Source organism: Hemitrygon akajei, chromosome 9 (genome assembly GCF_048418815.1).
Source record: "Hemitrygon akajei chromosome 9, sHemAka1.3, whole genome shotgun sequence".
Lineage (NCBI taxonomy): Eukaryota > Metazoa > Chordata > Chondrichthyes > Myliobatiformes > Dasyatidae > Hemitrygon > Hemitrygon akajei.
This window is the reverse complement of record NC_133132.1, coordinates 7,537,400-7,553,981: the sequence shown is the minus strand read 5'-3', so window position 1 is coordinate 7,553,981 and position 16,582 is coordinate 7,537,400. Positions and strand designations below refer to the sequence as shown.

The window sequence follows — 16,582 nt, the reverse complement described above, 5'->3', positions numbered from 1 at the left end:
CAACTACACGAGACTATAGACCTACCCAGGACTGCATGAAGTGCACAAAACAGTGCAGGCATTACAATAGGGCAAGGGGTCAGTCCAGGCTTCGGGTATTGAAGAGTCTGATAGCTTGGGGGAAGAAACTGTTACATAGTCTGGTTGTGAGAGCCCGAATGCTTCGGAGCCTTTTCCCAGACGGCAGGAGGGAGAAGAGATTGTATGATGGGTGCATGGGGTCCTTCATAATGCTGTTTGCTTTGCGGATGCAGCGTGTGGTGTAAATGTCTGTAATGGCGGGAAGAGAGACCCCGATGATCTTCTCAGCTGACCTCACTATTCGCTGCAGGGTCTTGCGATCTGAAACGGTGCAATTTCCAAACCAGGCAATGATGCAGCTGCTCAGGATGCTCCCAATACAACCCCTGTAGAATGTGATGAGGATGGGGGATGGGAGATGGACTTTCCTCAGCCTTCGCAGAAAGTAGAGACGCTGCTGGGCTTTCTTTGCTATGGAGCTGCTGTTGAGGGACCAGGTGAGATTCTCCGCCAGGTGAACACCAAGTAATTTGGTGCTCTTACAATCTCTACTGAGGAGCCGTTGATGTTCAGCGGGGAGTGGTCACTCTGTGCCCTCCTGAAGTCAACAATCATCTCTTTTGTTTTGTTCACATTAAGAGACAGGTTGTTGGCTCTGCACCAGTCCGTTAGCCGCTGCACCTCCTCTTTGCAAGCTGACTTGTCGTTCTTGCTGATGAGACCCACCACGGTCGTGTCATCGGTGAACTTGATGATGTGGTTCGAGCTGTGTGTTGCAGCACAGTCGTGGGTCAGCAGAGTGAACGGCAGTGGACTGAGCACACAGCCCTGGGGGCCCCCATGCTCAGTGTAATGGTGTTGGAGATGCTGCTCCCGATCCGGACTGACTGAGGTCTCCCAGTCAGGAAGTCTAGGATCCAGTTGCAGAGGGAGGTGTTCAGGCCCAATAGGATCAGCTTTCCAATCAGTTTCTGAGGCATGATTGTGTTGAATGCTGAACTGAAGTCTATGAACAGCATCTGAACGTATGTGTCTTTTTTGTCCAGGTGGGTTAGGGCCAGGTGGAGGTTGATGGCAATGGCGTCATCTATTGAGCGGTTGGGACGGTACGCAAACTGCAGGGGGTCGGTCCAGTGAGGGGGGGCAGCAGGGTCTTGATATGCCTCATGACGAGCCTCTCGAAACACTTCATGATGATGGATGTAAGTGCAACGGGACGGTAATCATTTAGGCAGGACACTGAAGACTTCTTTGGCACGGGGACGAAGGTGGCGGCCTTGAAGCACGTTGGAATGGTGGCGCTGCTCAGGGAGATGTTGAAGATGTCAGTGAGAACATCTGCTAGCTGGTCTGCACATCCTCTGAGCACTCTACCAGGAATATTGTCTGGTCCAGCAGCCTTCCGTGGGTTGACCCTGTTTAGGGTTCTCCTCACATCGGCCACGGTGAGACACAGCACCTGGTCATTTGTAGGAGGGGTGGACTTCCTTGCCGTCACGTCATTTTCCGCCTCAAAACGGGCGTGGAAGTTATTCAGCGCATCTGGGAGGGAGGCATCACCCACACAGTCAGGTGATGTTGTCCTGTAATTGCTGATGTCCTGGATGCCCTTCCACATGTGCCGCGTGTCGCCGCTGTCCTGGAAGTGACTGTGGATTTGCTGGGCGTGTGCACGCTTTGCCCGTCTGATGACCCGGGACAGTTTGGCCCTTACTGTTGTTAGAGCTGCCTTGTCGCCTGCTCTGAAGGCGGAGTCGCGGGACCTCAGAAGCGCACGCACCTCCGCGGTCATCCATGGCTTCTGGTTGGTCTTGGACAGAGTAACATCATCAATGCACTTGCTGATGTAGCTGGTCACTGATGCTGTGTACTCCTCTAAGTTGGTGGAGTTGCCATCGGTTGCAGCCTCCCTGAACATGTGCCAGTCAGTGTGCTCAAAGCAGTCTTGAAGAGCAGAGATGTCTCCTGCTGGCCAGGTTTTCACCTGCTTCTGAACTGGTCTGGAGCGCCTGACGAGCGGTCTGTATGCTGGGATTAGCATAACAGAGATGTGGTCTGAGTATCCGGGGGGGGGGGGGGGAGGGGGGCTCTGCCCGGTACGCGTCGGGGATGTTTGTGTAAACCAGGTCCAATGCGTTCTCCCCCCTCGTTGCAAAGTCCACATTTGGACTATGTTTGGTGATCTTTAGGTTCCAGAGAGAGAGTTATTGCCCGATTATGGGGTCAGTAATTTCTTTAATGCTCCTCATTTCCCTTCACAGGACCGAGCTCAGTGATCCACGAGGTCCTGGCAAGTTTGGACGATTCCCAGCTGCTGCAGCTGACGTATTTCTACCGGGACAGGCTGGAGCAGGCGATGGAAGGAGGGGTGCACGGAGTGAGCCTGGCGTTAACGGCCGAGAATCAGTTCAGTGGAGAGGAACATCAGGTGAGTGGGACGGAGAATGGGTTTGAATTTTCGCACATCACAGGACTGATGGGTGTCGGAACTCTGACTCATCGGATATTAAATTAGATAAAGGGACAACTGGGAAATAAATACTGTACATGCAGTCTCAAACATATGAATCTGAACCAGTGATAGAAAGGAGTGAAAAGGCCCCGCGACTGGTGGGTGGCTGCTCAGTGTTCAGTGAGTTGAGCAGGTAACAGCTGTGTGGGCTTACAGTATTAAATGGAAATGTGACAGGAAGTTTCGGTTTGGGAAGATCGTACAGCGTGATGGCAGAACGTCAGTGAGAACCGGGGCTCCAGCTGTGGGTGCCACAGGAACTCGAGTGCGTTCTGTTCTGGGTGGAGATGATTGTGTTCCAATCTGTAGCTGCAGACAGTGTGGATTGGGGAATACTGCCATGTTGTAATGTGTAATGACTGAATAAACCTCCACTGGAAAAGGCAAAGGAAAGGCATCGGGTGTCAGCCGGTAATCCGCTGTCATGTTGGACACTGGCAGACTGAGGAGATGAATCACATCATCTTTTCTGCAACTTCTCCGAGACTGCTCGCTCTGTTATAAAAACCCTCCTGTTTTCTTTCTTCATCTGTGATGGTTATTTTCTGATTTCACCGTCAAATTATTTACAAATTGTCAGATTGTTTACACCGTCAAATCCAGTGAGGAATTATTTATGGATTGGGAGCCACGTCAATGAAGCTGTCACAGACCAGCCAGGATCATATTGACTGGTGAACCAGGTTCATGGTGAATGTCCACACTCAGAATGTACAGTCCATATCCCGACAGGATCAGCACTCGTCCGGGTGACTGTTCAGTGTGATCCCATTACAGATAACATCATAAAGCCATAAAACATTACATCACAGAAACAGGCCTTTTGGCCCTTCTTGGCTGTGTCGAACCATTTTTCTGCCTAGTCCCACTAACCTGCACCTGGACCATATCTCTCCATACACCTCTCATCCTTATACCTGTCCAAGTTTTTCTTAAATGTTAAAAGTGATCCAGCATTTACCACTTCATCTGGCAGCTCAGTCCACACTCCCACCACTCTCTGTGTGAAGAAGCCCCCCCCCCCATGTTCCCTTTAAACTTTCCCCCTTCACCCTCAACCCATGTCCTCTGGTTTTCTTCTCCCCTAGCCTCAGTGGAAAAAGCCTGCTTGCATTCACATCTATACCCATAATAATTTTATATAACTCTATCAAATCTCCCCTCATTCTTCTACGCTCCAGGGAATAAAGTCCTAACTTATTCAACCTTTCTCAGTAACTCGGTTTCTCAAGTCCCGGCAACATCCTTGTAAACTTTCTCTGCACTCTTTCAACCTGTAATTTGGTGACTAAAACTGCACACAATACTCCAAATTCGGCCTCACTAATGTCTTATACAACCTCACCATTACATTCCAACTCTTATACTCAATACTTTGATTTATAAAGACCAATGTACTAAAAGCTCTCTTTGCTACCCTATCGACCTGTGACGCCACTTTTTGGGAATTTTGTATCTGTATTCCTAGATCCCTCTGTTCTACTGCACTCCTCAGTGCCCTACCATTTACCTTGTATGTTCTACCTTGGTTTGTCCTTCCAGAGTGCAATACCTCACACTTGTCTGTATTAAACTCCGTCTGCCATTTTTCCAGCTGGTCCAGATCCCTCAGCAAGCTTTGAAAAGCTTCCTCACTATCCACTACACCTCCAGTCTTTGTATCATCAGCAAATTTGCTGATCTAATTTACCACATTATCATCCAGATCATTGATATAGATGGCAAATAACAATGGACCCAGCACTGATCCCTGTGGCACACCACTAGTCACAGGCCTCCACTCAGAGAAGCAACCCTCCACTACCAATCTCTGACTTCTTCCATTGAGCCAATGTCTAATCGAATTTACTACCTCTCCATGTATACTTAGCGACTGAATCTTCCTAACTAACCTCCCATGCGGGTTGTTGTCAAAGGCCTTACTGAAGTCCATGTAGACAACATCCACTGCCTTCCCTTCATCCACTTTCCCAGTAACCTTCTCAAAAAAACTCATTTGTTAAACATGACCTAGCACGCATGTTGACACTCCCTAACAAGTCCCTGTCCATCCAAATACTTGTAGATCCTATCTCTTAGTACTCCTTCCAATAATTTACCTACTACAGATGTCAAACTTACTGCCCTGTAATTTCCCGGATTACATTTTGAGCCCTTTTTAAACAACGGAACAACACGAGCTATCCTCCAATCCTCTGGCACCTCACCCATAGATACCGACATTTTAAATATATCTGCTAGGGCCCCTGCAATTTCAACACTAGTCTCCCTGAAGGTTCGAGGGAATATCCTATCAGGTCCTGTGGATTTATCTACTCTGATTTGCCTCAAGACAGCAAGCACCTCCTCCTCTTTAATCTGTATAAATTCCTTGACCTCCCTACTTGTTTGCCTCATTTCCATTGACTCCATGCCAGTTTCCTTAGTAAATACAGACATAAAAAACACACTTAAGATCTCCCCCATTTCTTTTGGTTCCATACATAGCCGACCACTCTGATCTTCAAGAGGAACAATTTTATCCCTTACTCTCCCTTTGCTCTTAATATACCTGTAGAAGCTCTTTGGATTATCCTTCACCCTGACTGCCAAAGCAACCTCATGTCTTCTTTTAGCTCTCATGATTTCTTTCTTAAGTGTTCTTTGCACTTTTTATACACCTCGGGCACCTTCATTTGTTCCCTGTTTCCTTTACATGTTATACATCTCTCTCTTTATCAGAGGTCCAATATCCCTAGAGAACCTAGGTTCCTTATTCTTATTCACTTTGCCTTTAATCCTGACAGGAACATACAAACTCTGCACTCTCAAAATTTCTCCTTTGAAGGCCTCCCACTTACCAATCATATCCTTGCCAGAGAACAACCTGTCCCAATCCACGCTTTTTAAATCCTTCCTCATTTCTTCAAATTTGGCCTTTTTCCTGTTTAGAAACTCAACCCGAGGACCAGATCTATCTTTATCCATGATCAAGTTGAAACTAATGGTGTTATGATCACTGGAACCAAAGTGTTCCCCTACACACACTTCCATCAGCTGTCCTAACTCGTTTCCTAATAGAAGATCTAATGTTGCATCCTCTTTAGTCGGTACCTCAATATATTGATATAGAAAACACATTTTACGAACTCTAACCCATCTAGACCTTTAACAGTATGGGAGGCCCAATCAATATGTGGAAAATTAAAATCCCCTACAATCACAACTTTCTGTCTCCTGCAGTTGTCTGCTATCTCTCTGCAGATTTGCTCCTCCAATTCTCGCTGACTATTGAGTGGTCTATAATACAATCCCACTAATGTGGTCATACCTTTCCTGTTTCTCAGCTCCACCCATATGGCCTCAGTAGACAAGCCCTCTAATCTGTCCTGCCGAAGCACTGCTGTAACATTTTCCCTGACTAACAAAGCCACCCCCCCACCCACCCTTCATCCCTCTGCCTCTATCACGTCTGAAACATCGGAACCCTGGAACATTAAGCTGCCAGTCCTGCCCCTCCTGTAGCCACGTTTCACTAATGGCTATAATGTCATAATTCCACGAGTCAATCCACACCCTCAGCTCGTCAGCCTTCCTCACAATACTCCTCGCATTGAAATAGACACACCTCAGAAGATTATTATCACCACACACAACCCTTCTATTTGTGTCTTTGCATGAAACTTTAACATCATTTATTTTTATCCCCGCTCCACTATCTACTCTGGCACTCTGGTTCCCATCTCCCTGCAAATTTAATTTAAACCCCCTCCCCCCAATAGCACTAACAACCCTCCCTGCAAGGATATTGGTCCCCCTGTAGTGCAGGTGTAACCCGTCTCTCTTGTACATAAGTCCGTAAGACAAAGGAACAGAAGTCGGCCATTCGGCCCATCGAGTCTGTTCCACCATTTCATCATGAGCTGATCCACTCTCCCCTTTAGTCCCACTCCCCCACCTTCTCACCATAACCTTTGATGCCCTGACTACTCGGATACCTATCAATCTCTGTCTTAAATACACCCAATGACTTGGCCTCCACTGCCGCCCGTGACAACAAATTCCACAGATTCTCCACCCTCTGGCTAAAAAAATTTTTTTGCATCTCTGTTCTGAACGGGCGCCCTGCAATCCTCAAGTCATGTCCTCTCGTACTAGACTCCCCCTCCATGGGTAACAACTTTGCCACATCCACTCTGTCCATGCCTCTCAACATTTGAAATGATTCTATGAGCTCCTCCCTCATTCTTCTAAACTCCAAGGAGTACAGTCCAAGAGCAGTCAAATGTTCCTCATATGTTAACTCTCTCATTCCCGGGATCAATCTAGTGAATCTTCTCTGAACCCTCTCCAATGTCAGCACATCCTTTCTTAAATAAGAAGCACAAAACTGCACACAGCATTCCAAGTGAGATCTTACCAGTGCCTTATAGAGCCTCAACATCACATCCCTGCTCCTATACTCTATTCCCATGGAAATGAATGCCAACATTGCATTCGCCGCCTTCACCACCGACTCAACCTGGAGGTTAACCTTAAGGGTATCCTGCACGAGGACTCCCAAGTCCCGTTGCATCTCAGAACTTTGAATTCTCTCCCCATTTAAATAATAGTCTGCCCGTTTATTTCTTCTACCAACGTGCATGACTGTACACTTTCCGACATTGTAATTCATTTGCCACTTCTTTGCCCATTCCCCCAATCGATCCAAGTCTCTGCAGTACAGGTCCCAGCTGCCGCAGAAGAGATCCCAATGATCCTGAAATCTGAAACCCTGCCCCCTACACCAGTTCCTCAGCCACATGTTCATCCGCCAGAGCATCCTACTCTTACCCCACTGGCACGAGGCACAGGTAGCAATCCTGTGGTTACCACCCTCGAGGTCTTGCTTTTTAACTTCCTACCATGCTCTCTATACTCACTCTCCAGGACCTCCTCACTCTTTCTTCCTACGTCACTGGTACCGATGTGTACTACGACATCTGGCTGCTCACCCTCCCATTTCAGAATGCTGTGCACGCGATCAGTGACATTCCTGACCCTGGCACCCGGGAGGCAACAAACCATCCGGGAGTCTCTGTCACGACCACAGAACCTCTTGTCTGTACCTCTAACTATTGAGTCCCCTATCACTACCGCTCTCCTCTTCTTTCCCCCCTCCCTTCTACATTCACAACCAGACTCAGTGCCAGAGATCCGGCTGCCGCAGCTTGTCCCAGGTAAGTCATTTCCCCCCCCCCCCCCCCCAAAAAATATCCAAATCAGTATACTTGTTGAGGGGAATGGCCACAGGGGAGCCCTGCTCTGCCTGCCCTTTCCCCTTCCCTCGCCTGACGGTAACCCAATTACCTGTGCGCTGTTCCTTTGGCGTAACTGCCTCCCTGTAGCTACTATCTATAAACTCCTCATTCTCCCGAATGATCCGGAGGCCATCCAGCTCCTGCTCCAGTTCCCTAGCGCAGTTTGTTAGGAGCTGCAGCTAGATGCACTTCTTGCAGGTGTCGTTGTCACTGACACTGGAGATCTCTCTGACTTCCCACATCCTGCAAGAGGAGCATTCCAACATCCTGTCTGGCATTCTCTGTACTCTAAACAAACAAAACAGAACTTACCGGAACCTACCCTCGCTTCTGCCTGTTCACCAAAGCTGTCCCACTCTGACTCAGTCCACTCTGATGATGGCCGCTGTATATGGCGGTCTTTGTTTCTTAACCTTTGATGCGCTACATCACACGCCTGCGCAGTCTAGCCTCTGTGCCCCGATCAGGTAAAAAAAAAGGCTTCTCTCTGAGATGCCTTTACTTCTTCACTCTCCACCTCTTGCTTCGATTTAAAAGACCGTTGGAAAAATCCCTCTCCTTTTTAAACCTTTGGCGTGCTAAGTCCCGCATTTTACTTCACATTCCCTGTGTGAATCTGTCAGTCCCCAATATGTTCACTGTTACTCTTCACAGATAATCTGTAATCTCGCTGATCAGGGAGAGCGGGTGGACAGTTCTAAACTCCTCCTGAGCCTGGTGATGGAGAAAGACTCCCGCGCCCAGAGGGTGTTGTGGGAAACCTTTGTGAAAATGTGGAATGCTGCCCCAAATTTGGACAGAATACTGAAGGAAATGCAGATATATGGTGAGATTATATCAGAGATTAATTTAAACTTGGATCGCAACACAGCACACTTTACAATTTTACGAAAATTATCTCCTCAATTTGTTTAAATTCAATCAGGTTGTGATCCTTCCCATCAGCCAATTCCCGCTGAACTTTTACTGACGGTTCTCAGTGAGCTGAACGGTAAGTGAACGTGCAGAGAACATTGACGAATGTAACACAGGAACAAGCCATTAGGCGTATAATATTGTGCTGAAGCAGCTAAGGCGTAAATCAAACACACCCAAACTCTAATCTCACCTTCCTACACCATGTCCATATGCCTCCATCTTCCTTACAACCATGTGCTTGTCCAAATGTCTCTTCAAAGCTTCTAACAATTTGCCTCTACCACCTTACCAGGCAGTGCGTCCTAGGCAGCCACGACTCTCTGATTTTCAAAAAACTATCCCTCACATCTCCCTTCATTCTGCCTCTCACCCTCTCGCCTTCAATATGTTCCCTCTGGTAATAAGCACTTCAACGTGGGTAACCGACCGATTCTCTCTATGCCTCTCATAATCTTGTCAACCTGCATCAGAGCTCTCCTCAGCCTCCGATATTCCAGAGAATACAAACTAATTTTATCCAGCCTCTCGTGATAGCACAGGCCCTCTAAACCAGCCAGCATCTTCTGCTCCCTCTCTGAAGCCTCAGCATCCCTCCGGTAGTGGGGCGATCGGAACGGTAAGCAGTGGCCCAGATGAGGCTGAAGCAGAGTTCATCGTTGACACCAACGGTTGTAATTTGCGTAGGGCGGTTCAGTTGTTGAGCCACGAGGATCTGACCAGGTAAATATTGGCACTGTGACAGAGAACACAGTGAGACACAGGGAAACATCTTTGCTGGAGGGAGAGTTTTCAACGGACATTTTGAGGAACGAGGCAGAGAGCTGGCGAGTTTGAGGAAAGTGGTCACACCGCTCTGGGGCCTGCAACTACAGATCCCCACCGGAGTCTGAGTGGAGAAGGGGGCGATGTGGAGAATGGGGAAAAAAACCTGTATTTCTTCACACCAAAAAGTCAAAACCTTCTCTTGCCAGCCACTGCCCCCTCCTGAATAGCCTCATCCTTAACCATTTTCCAAACTCCCCCTGCTCCTGCAGATTATCTTTTCTTAGAGTTGGGCGTCCACTGAAGTTCCAGTCACAGAATAGTAATAATAGCATCACTTTAGTTAGAAAAGCAGGTCGCATTCCAACTGGTCTGTTCAATCACAGAGCAGCAGATGAACCCCACTGTCTTCACATCTGCACTCCCTAGTGCAAACACTGCTACAGTGTTAGAGAGGGTGAGATGAGGGGACATGTTCCTCAGCTCAGTCCGCAGAAGCTGAAATTCCTGTCTGCCGGTGTTGTGTGACGGACACTGTGGAAGGGTGAGAGATGGGAATTAGGACAGAGAAACCGAGGGTTGTGGGATTGCGGCAAGGAAGGTGGAAAGGACTGAAAATATCTATAAATAATATTGCAATTAAATTGTGACCGTCTGGATGGGAAGCTTACTATATCCATAAGCCCATCATGTCTGTGAAAATGGTGCTCAGGGCAGTGCATGGGCTCAGAGATTGTAAGACATCATCATCGCAGACTGAGTTGGATCACTCAACTGCACATTTAAAAGAGGAGAGAGCAAAACAAAGACAAATATCACAAAACTTATTAATATTGCATCAGCCCATGTTTTATCTGATTATTCGAAGCTCTTAAGAGAAATATCTCGGCCAGAACCCTGGTTCAGTCTCTCTCATTTACAAGAACAAATTCCAAAGATGATAATTTAAATATGGGACCAGAGATAGACGAATCAGGAAGTTTACAAACTACACATGCCTCTGTCACCTCTGTTAATGCTGTTCCAGTCCACATGCGGTCAATGAAACCCCTGCACCATGGATTTGGTAAATTGCTACAAGCTTCTTCACAATTCCTCATGTTGTTTGCCAAGGGCTCAGACGTGACAGTGAAATTCCCACAGCCATTTCTGAATATGAAACAGATGCACTCCCTGATTATTGAAGAACATAATTCCTACCACTGTCACATTCTCTAAAGTAAATATGTCCACAATCAGTGTTTTTCTACGCTGCCTATCACAGCCGAATACATTGAAGAGAGACTCCACACATACCTGACAGGATCCCGACACACTGTGAGAACCCACACCCCCCCCGGCAGGGTCCTGATTCTCTGTGATGCCCCACACACGACTGACAGGATCCTGACACACTGTGAGACCCCACACCCCCCCGGCAGGGTCCTGATTCTCTGTGATGCCCCACACACGACTGACAGGATCCTGACACACTGTGAGACCCCACACCCCCCCGGCAGGGTCCTGATTCTCGGTGATGCCCCATACACGACTGACAGGATCCTGACACGCTGTGAGACCCCACACCCCCCCGGCAGGGTCCTGATTCTCTGTGATGCCCCACACACGACTGACAGGATCCTGACACACTGTGAGACCCCACACCCCCCCCCGGCAGGGTCCTGATTCTCGGTGATGCCACACACACGACTGACAGGATCCTGACACACTGAGACCAGATCTTATCAGGGAGATTAATGTAAATGAACCCTTAGGAGGCAGCCACGGAGTGCATAAAAGAAAACGCAATATAATGTAGCAAAAGTGAGTGGGAAGTTAGTTGATTGGGAAGCTTTTAAAATATAACAAAAAGCATAAAGCAAGAAGGGATGAAGGCAAAAGAATTGAAATTATGGGCTAACACAGATAATGATGGAGAAACTCAGCAGGCCAGGCAGCAGTTATGGAGAAAGTACAGTCAACGTTTTGGGCCGAGAACATTCGGTGGGACTGGACTAAAAACACTGAGGAGTCGGTTTGAAAGATGGAGGGGAGAGAGAAATGCCAGGCCATAGAAGAAACTTGAAGGGGGAGGGATGAGCAAAGAGATAGGAAGTTGGTTAGTGAAAGAAAGAGAAGGCCATGGAAGAAAGGGGAAAAGGAGATGGAGAGAGCACCAGAGGGAGGCGTAGATGATCTTGGTATGGCCTCTTGTGTATCGGTGAGATTCCCCCCCCCCCCCCCATCCTGCTTATGGGCTGTTTGCCCCTCTCCCATGAGGGGGGAAGCAACCTAACATCCATAGCAGGACCACCAGACTCAAAATCAGTTACTTTCCTCAAGCAGTAAGACTGATCAACACCTCCAATGACTAAGCCACCCCTCCACACTGACAACCCCACCTCACCACCAGCACGGTTTAAAAAATTTCTGTCAGAACCACCTGAGGTCAGAGTGACTTCTGTATCCTATGTATTTATAGAAACACAGAAAACCTACAGCACAATACAGGCCCTTCAGCCCACAGAGTTGTGCTGAACGTGTCCCTACCTTGGAAATTACTCAGCTTACCCATAGCTCTCTATTTTTCTAAGCTCCATGTACCTATCCAAAAGTCTCTTAAAAGACCCTATCGTACCCACCTCCACCACCATCGCCAGCAGCCCATTCCACGCACTCACCACTCTCTGTTTAAAAAAAAACTTACCCCTGACATCTCCTCTGTACCTACTCCCCAACACCTTAAACCTCTGACCCCTTGTGGCAGCCATTTCAGCCCTATTTATATTTATTGTGTTTTCCATTGCTTTCTTTATCTGAGATGTTCGTGCTACATCAGATCCATTATAACAATTATTCCCTTCTCCTTTACACTTGTGTATCTTGAATCTGTTGTCTATTTGCAACACAGTCTCTTCACGAGACTGCAGATCGGCCGTCTCAAACCATTTTCTGGAGGCACTCGGTGAGCTGAGCAGCATCTGTGATGATGGGGAGGGGGTGGGGGAATTGTCTGTGTTTTGTGGCAAAATGCTGACTGACTCAATCTCCTGAACAAGGCATTGACATTTTCTCCCCCAATCCCCCCACCCACAGTGCACGTGCTGATCAACAGATATACTTTTGAATCAGTGACGGTGAGAGGGGAGGGGGGCTGTGATTCCCCAACCTGTTCCTTTGAGAGAATGCCCAAGATCCTTTTCTCCATCTCCATTCTGGGGATTAAAAGTTTCTTCCACAGGAACAGTGATAGCTGTGACATTAGTGGGAGTTTGTCCACTACGGGACGGTCGGGGGTCAGTAAACTGCCAGGGAAATACTTACCTTCCCAGACAATTAATGTGGAAATGTGACGATCTGGTGTTTATCTAGACCACGTCTCTTTGTCCAGTCAGGGGTCTGTTAATCAAATTTACTGTACGAGCATCCATAGAATCAAAGAACACTACGGCACAGTACAGGCCCTTCAGCCCTCCATGTTGTGCTGACCCACATAATCCTTAAAAAAAGTACTAAACCCACACTACCCCGTAACCCTCTGTTTTTCTTTCATCCATGTGCCTGTCCAAGAGGCTCTTAAATACCCCTAATGTTTTAGCCTCCACCACCATCCCTGGCAAGTCATTCCAGGCACTCTCAACCCTCCGTGTATTAAAAAAAACGTACCCCTGATGTCTCCCCTAAACTTACCTCTCTTAATTTTGTACATATGCCCTCTGATGTTTGCTATTGGTGCCCTGGGAACAGGTACTGACTATCCACCCTATCTATACCTCTCATAATCTTGTAGACCTCTATCGTCCCCTTTCATTCTTCTACGCTCCAAAGAGAAAAGTCCCAGCTGTGCTAACCTTGCTTCATATGACTTGTTCTCCAATCCAGGCAACATCCTGGTAAATCTCCTCCGCACCCTCTCCATAGCTTCCACATCCTTCCTATAATGAGGTGACCAGAATTGAACACAATACTCTAAGTGCGGTCTCACCAGAGATTTGTAGAGTTGCAACATGACCTCTACTCTTGATCTCAATCCCTCTGTTAATGAAGCCTAGCATCCCATAGGCCTTCTTAACTACCCTATCAACCTGTGCAGCGACCTTGAGGGATGTATGGATTTGAACCCCAAGGTCCCTTTGTTCATCCACACGCTTCAGTAACCGACCATTAACCCTGTACTCAGTCTTCTAGTTTGTCCTTCCACAATGCATCACCTCACACTTGTCTGGATTGAACTCCATCTGCCATTTTTCTGCCCAACTCTGCAGCCTGTCAATATCCACTTGTAACCTTCAACCACCTACAGCTCCATCCACAACTCCTCCAATCTTCGTGTCATCCGCAAACTTACTCACCCAACCATCCGCCTCTACATCCAGGTCATTTATAAAAATCACAAATAGCAGGGGTCCCAGGACAGATCCCTGCGGCACTCCACTAGTCACCGACCTCCAGGCAGAATATTTTCCTTCCACAACTACCCTCTGCTTTCTTCCTTTAAGCCAATTTTTTATCCAAACAGCCAAGGTTCCACTTATCCCATGCCTCATGACTTTCTGGATGAGTCTTTCATGAGGGACCTTGTCAAATGCTTTGCTAAAGTCCATGTAGACCACATCCACTGCCCTACCCTCATCAATCTCTTTTGTTACCTCTTCAAAAAACTCAATCAGGCTCGTGAGGCATGATCTTCCCTTCACAAAGCCATGTTGACTATCCATGAGTAGACTGTACTTCTCCAAATGCTCATAGATCCTATCCTTAAGAATCCTTTCCAGTATTTTGCATACCACCGACGTAAGACTCACTGGTCTATAGTTCCCAGGTTTCTCCCTATTACCTTTTTTAAACAAGGGAACTACATTTGCCATTCTCCAGTCCTCCGGCACTTCCCCTGCAGCCAAAGAGGATTCAAAGATAATGGCTAATGCTCCTGCGATCTCTTCTCTCAATTCCCACAACAACCTGGGGTGTATCATATCCGGCCCCGGGGATTTATCAATCTTAATGTTTTTAAGAAGATCCAGCACTTCTTCCTTAATCTCCACACTGTCCAGCACATAGGCCCGCTCTATTTTGACCTCATCCTGATCAAGATCCTTTTCACTTGTGAATACTGAAGCAAAGTATTCATTTAGGACCTCCCCAACCTCCTCTGCCTCCAGGCACATGTTGCCGTCTTTATCCTTTAGCGGTCCCACCTTCGTTCTCGTCATCCTCCTATTCTTCACATAGGCATAGAACGCCTTGGGGTTCTCCTTAATCCTACATGCCAAGGCCGTCTCATGCCCCCTTCGAGCTCTCCTAAGTTCTTTCTTTAGCTCCTTCCTGGCTACCCTATATTTCTCATGAGCCCCTCCTGCTTCCTGCTTCTTATATCTAACATATGCTTCCTTTTTCCTCTTGACGAGTTGCCTCACGTGTTTCGTCAGCCACGGTTCCCTTTTCCTACCATTTTTTTCCTTGCCTCAGTGGGACAAACCTATCCTGAACCCAGCTCAAGTGGTCCCTAAACTTCTCCCACATTACTTCTGTGCTTTCCCCTTTGAACATCTGTTTTCAATTTACTCTCGCTAGTTCCTGCCTCATCCCTTCAAAGTTAGCCCTTCCCCAGTTAAGCACTTTACCATTTCGTCTGATTTTATCCCTTTCCATAGCTATGCTGAAGCTAAGGGAGTTGTGGTCACTCTCACCAAAATGCTCCCCCACCAAGAGGTCTGTCACCTGATCAGGTTCATTACCCAGAACTAGATCCAGTATGGCCTCTCCTCTCATTGGCTGGTCCACATACTGTGTCAGGAATCCCTTTTGAACACACCTGACAAATTCAGCCCCATCTATCCCCCTTGCACTCAGGAGGTGCCAGTCAATATGAGGGAAGTTGAAATCACCCATAGCTACTATCTTGTATTTCCTGCTCCATTCTAAAATCTGCCTGCTTATCTGCTCCTCGGTGTCCCAAGGGCTATTTGGGGGCCTATAAACTACTCCCAGCACAGTGATTGATCCCTTCCTATTTCTGACTTCCACCCAGACCGACTCCGTGGACACTCCCTCTGCAGCGTCCTCCCTTTCTATAGCCATGATACTATCCCTGACCAGCAATGCCACACACCCCCCCCCCTTTTCTACCTCCCATCCTATTCCTTTTAAAACACCTGAACCCCGGGACCTGCATCATCCAATCCTGCCCTTCCTCCAACCAAGTTTCAGTAATGGCCACAACATCGTAGTTCACGTACTAACCCATGCTCTAAGTTCATCCTCCTTGTTCCTGATACTCCTAGCATTGAAATAGAGACATTTCAACCCCTTTAACTAGCTACAATTATGTTCTGTCCTTCCTCATCAACTCAAACTCTTAGCATCATGCCCTTGTCCTTCTACCTTAATCCCTGCACTCACATTCTGATTCCCACCCCCCGTCAAACAGGTTTAAACCCTCCACAACAGCTCTATCAAACCTGCCTGCCAGGATATTGGTCCCCCTGGGATTCAAGTGCAACCCGTCCTTTTTGTACAGGTCACAGCTGCCCCAAAAGAGGTCCCAGTGATCCAGAAATCTGAATCCCTGCCCCCTGCTCCAATCCCTCAGCCACACATTTATCCTCCACCTCATTCCTGTTCTCACTGTCGCGTGGCACAGGCGGTAATCCCAAGATTACTACCTTTGAGGTCCTGCTTTTCAACTTCCTTCCTAACTCCCTGTAGTCTTCTTACAGGACCTCTTCCCTTTTCCTATCTACGTCATTGGTACCAATATGTACCACGACCTCTGGCTGTTCTCCCTCCCACCGCAGGATATCTTGAACGCGATCAGAGACATCCCGGACCCTGGCACCTGGGAGGCAAACTACCATCCGAGTTTCTTTCCTGCATCCACAGAATCGCCTATCTGAACCCCTGACTATAGAGTCCCCTATCACTACTGCCTTCCTCTTCCTTTCCCTACCCTTCTAAGCCACAGGGCCAGACTCTGTGCCAGAGACACGGCCACTGTTGCTTCCCCCAGGTAGGCTGTCCCCTCCAACAGTACTCAAACAGGAGTACTTATTGTCAAGGGGTACAGCCACAGGGGTACTCTCTAGTACCTGCCCCTTCCCCTTCACCCTCC

General features: G+C 47.7%; 1 protein-coding gene across 11 annotated transcripts in view; it reads left to right on the top strand.

The window, feature by feature from the left end:
• LOC140732868 (NACHT, LRR and PYD domains-containing protein 3-like) overlaps nucleotides 1-16,582 on the top strand; it is a 36,005-nt gene that overhangs the window by 11,316 nt on the left and 8,107 nt on the right. For 10 of the 11 annotated variants that reach the window (XM_073055506.1, XM_073055505.1, XM_073055515.1 and 7 more), the window contains 3 exons: nucleotides 2,283-2,449; nucleotides 8,467-8,638; nucleotides 8,738-8,803. In XM_073055506.1, coding sequence (XP_072911607.1) covers nucleotides 2,283-2,449; nucleotides 8,467-8,638; nucleotides 8,738-8,803 — 405 coding nt within the window. The remainder of the gene's footprint in view (nucleotides 1-2,282; nucleotides 2,450-8,466; nucleotides 8,639-8,737; nucleotides 8,804-16,582) is intronic. The other variant, XM_073055516.1, reaches the window with a different exon arrangement.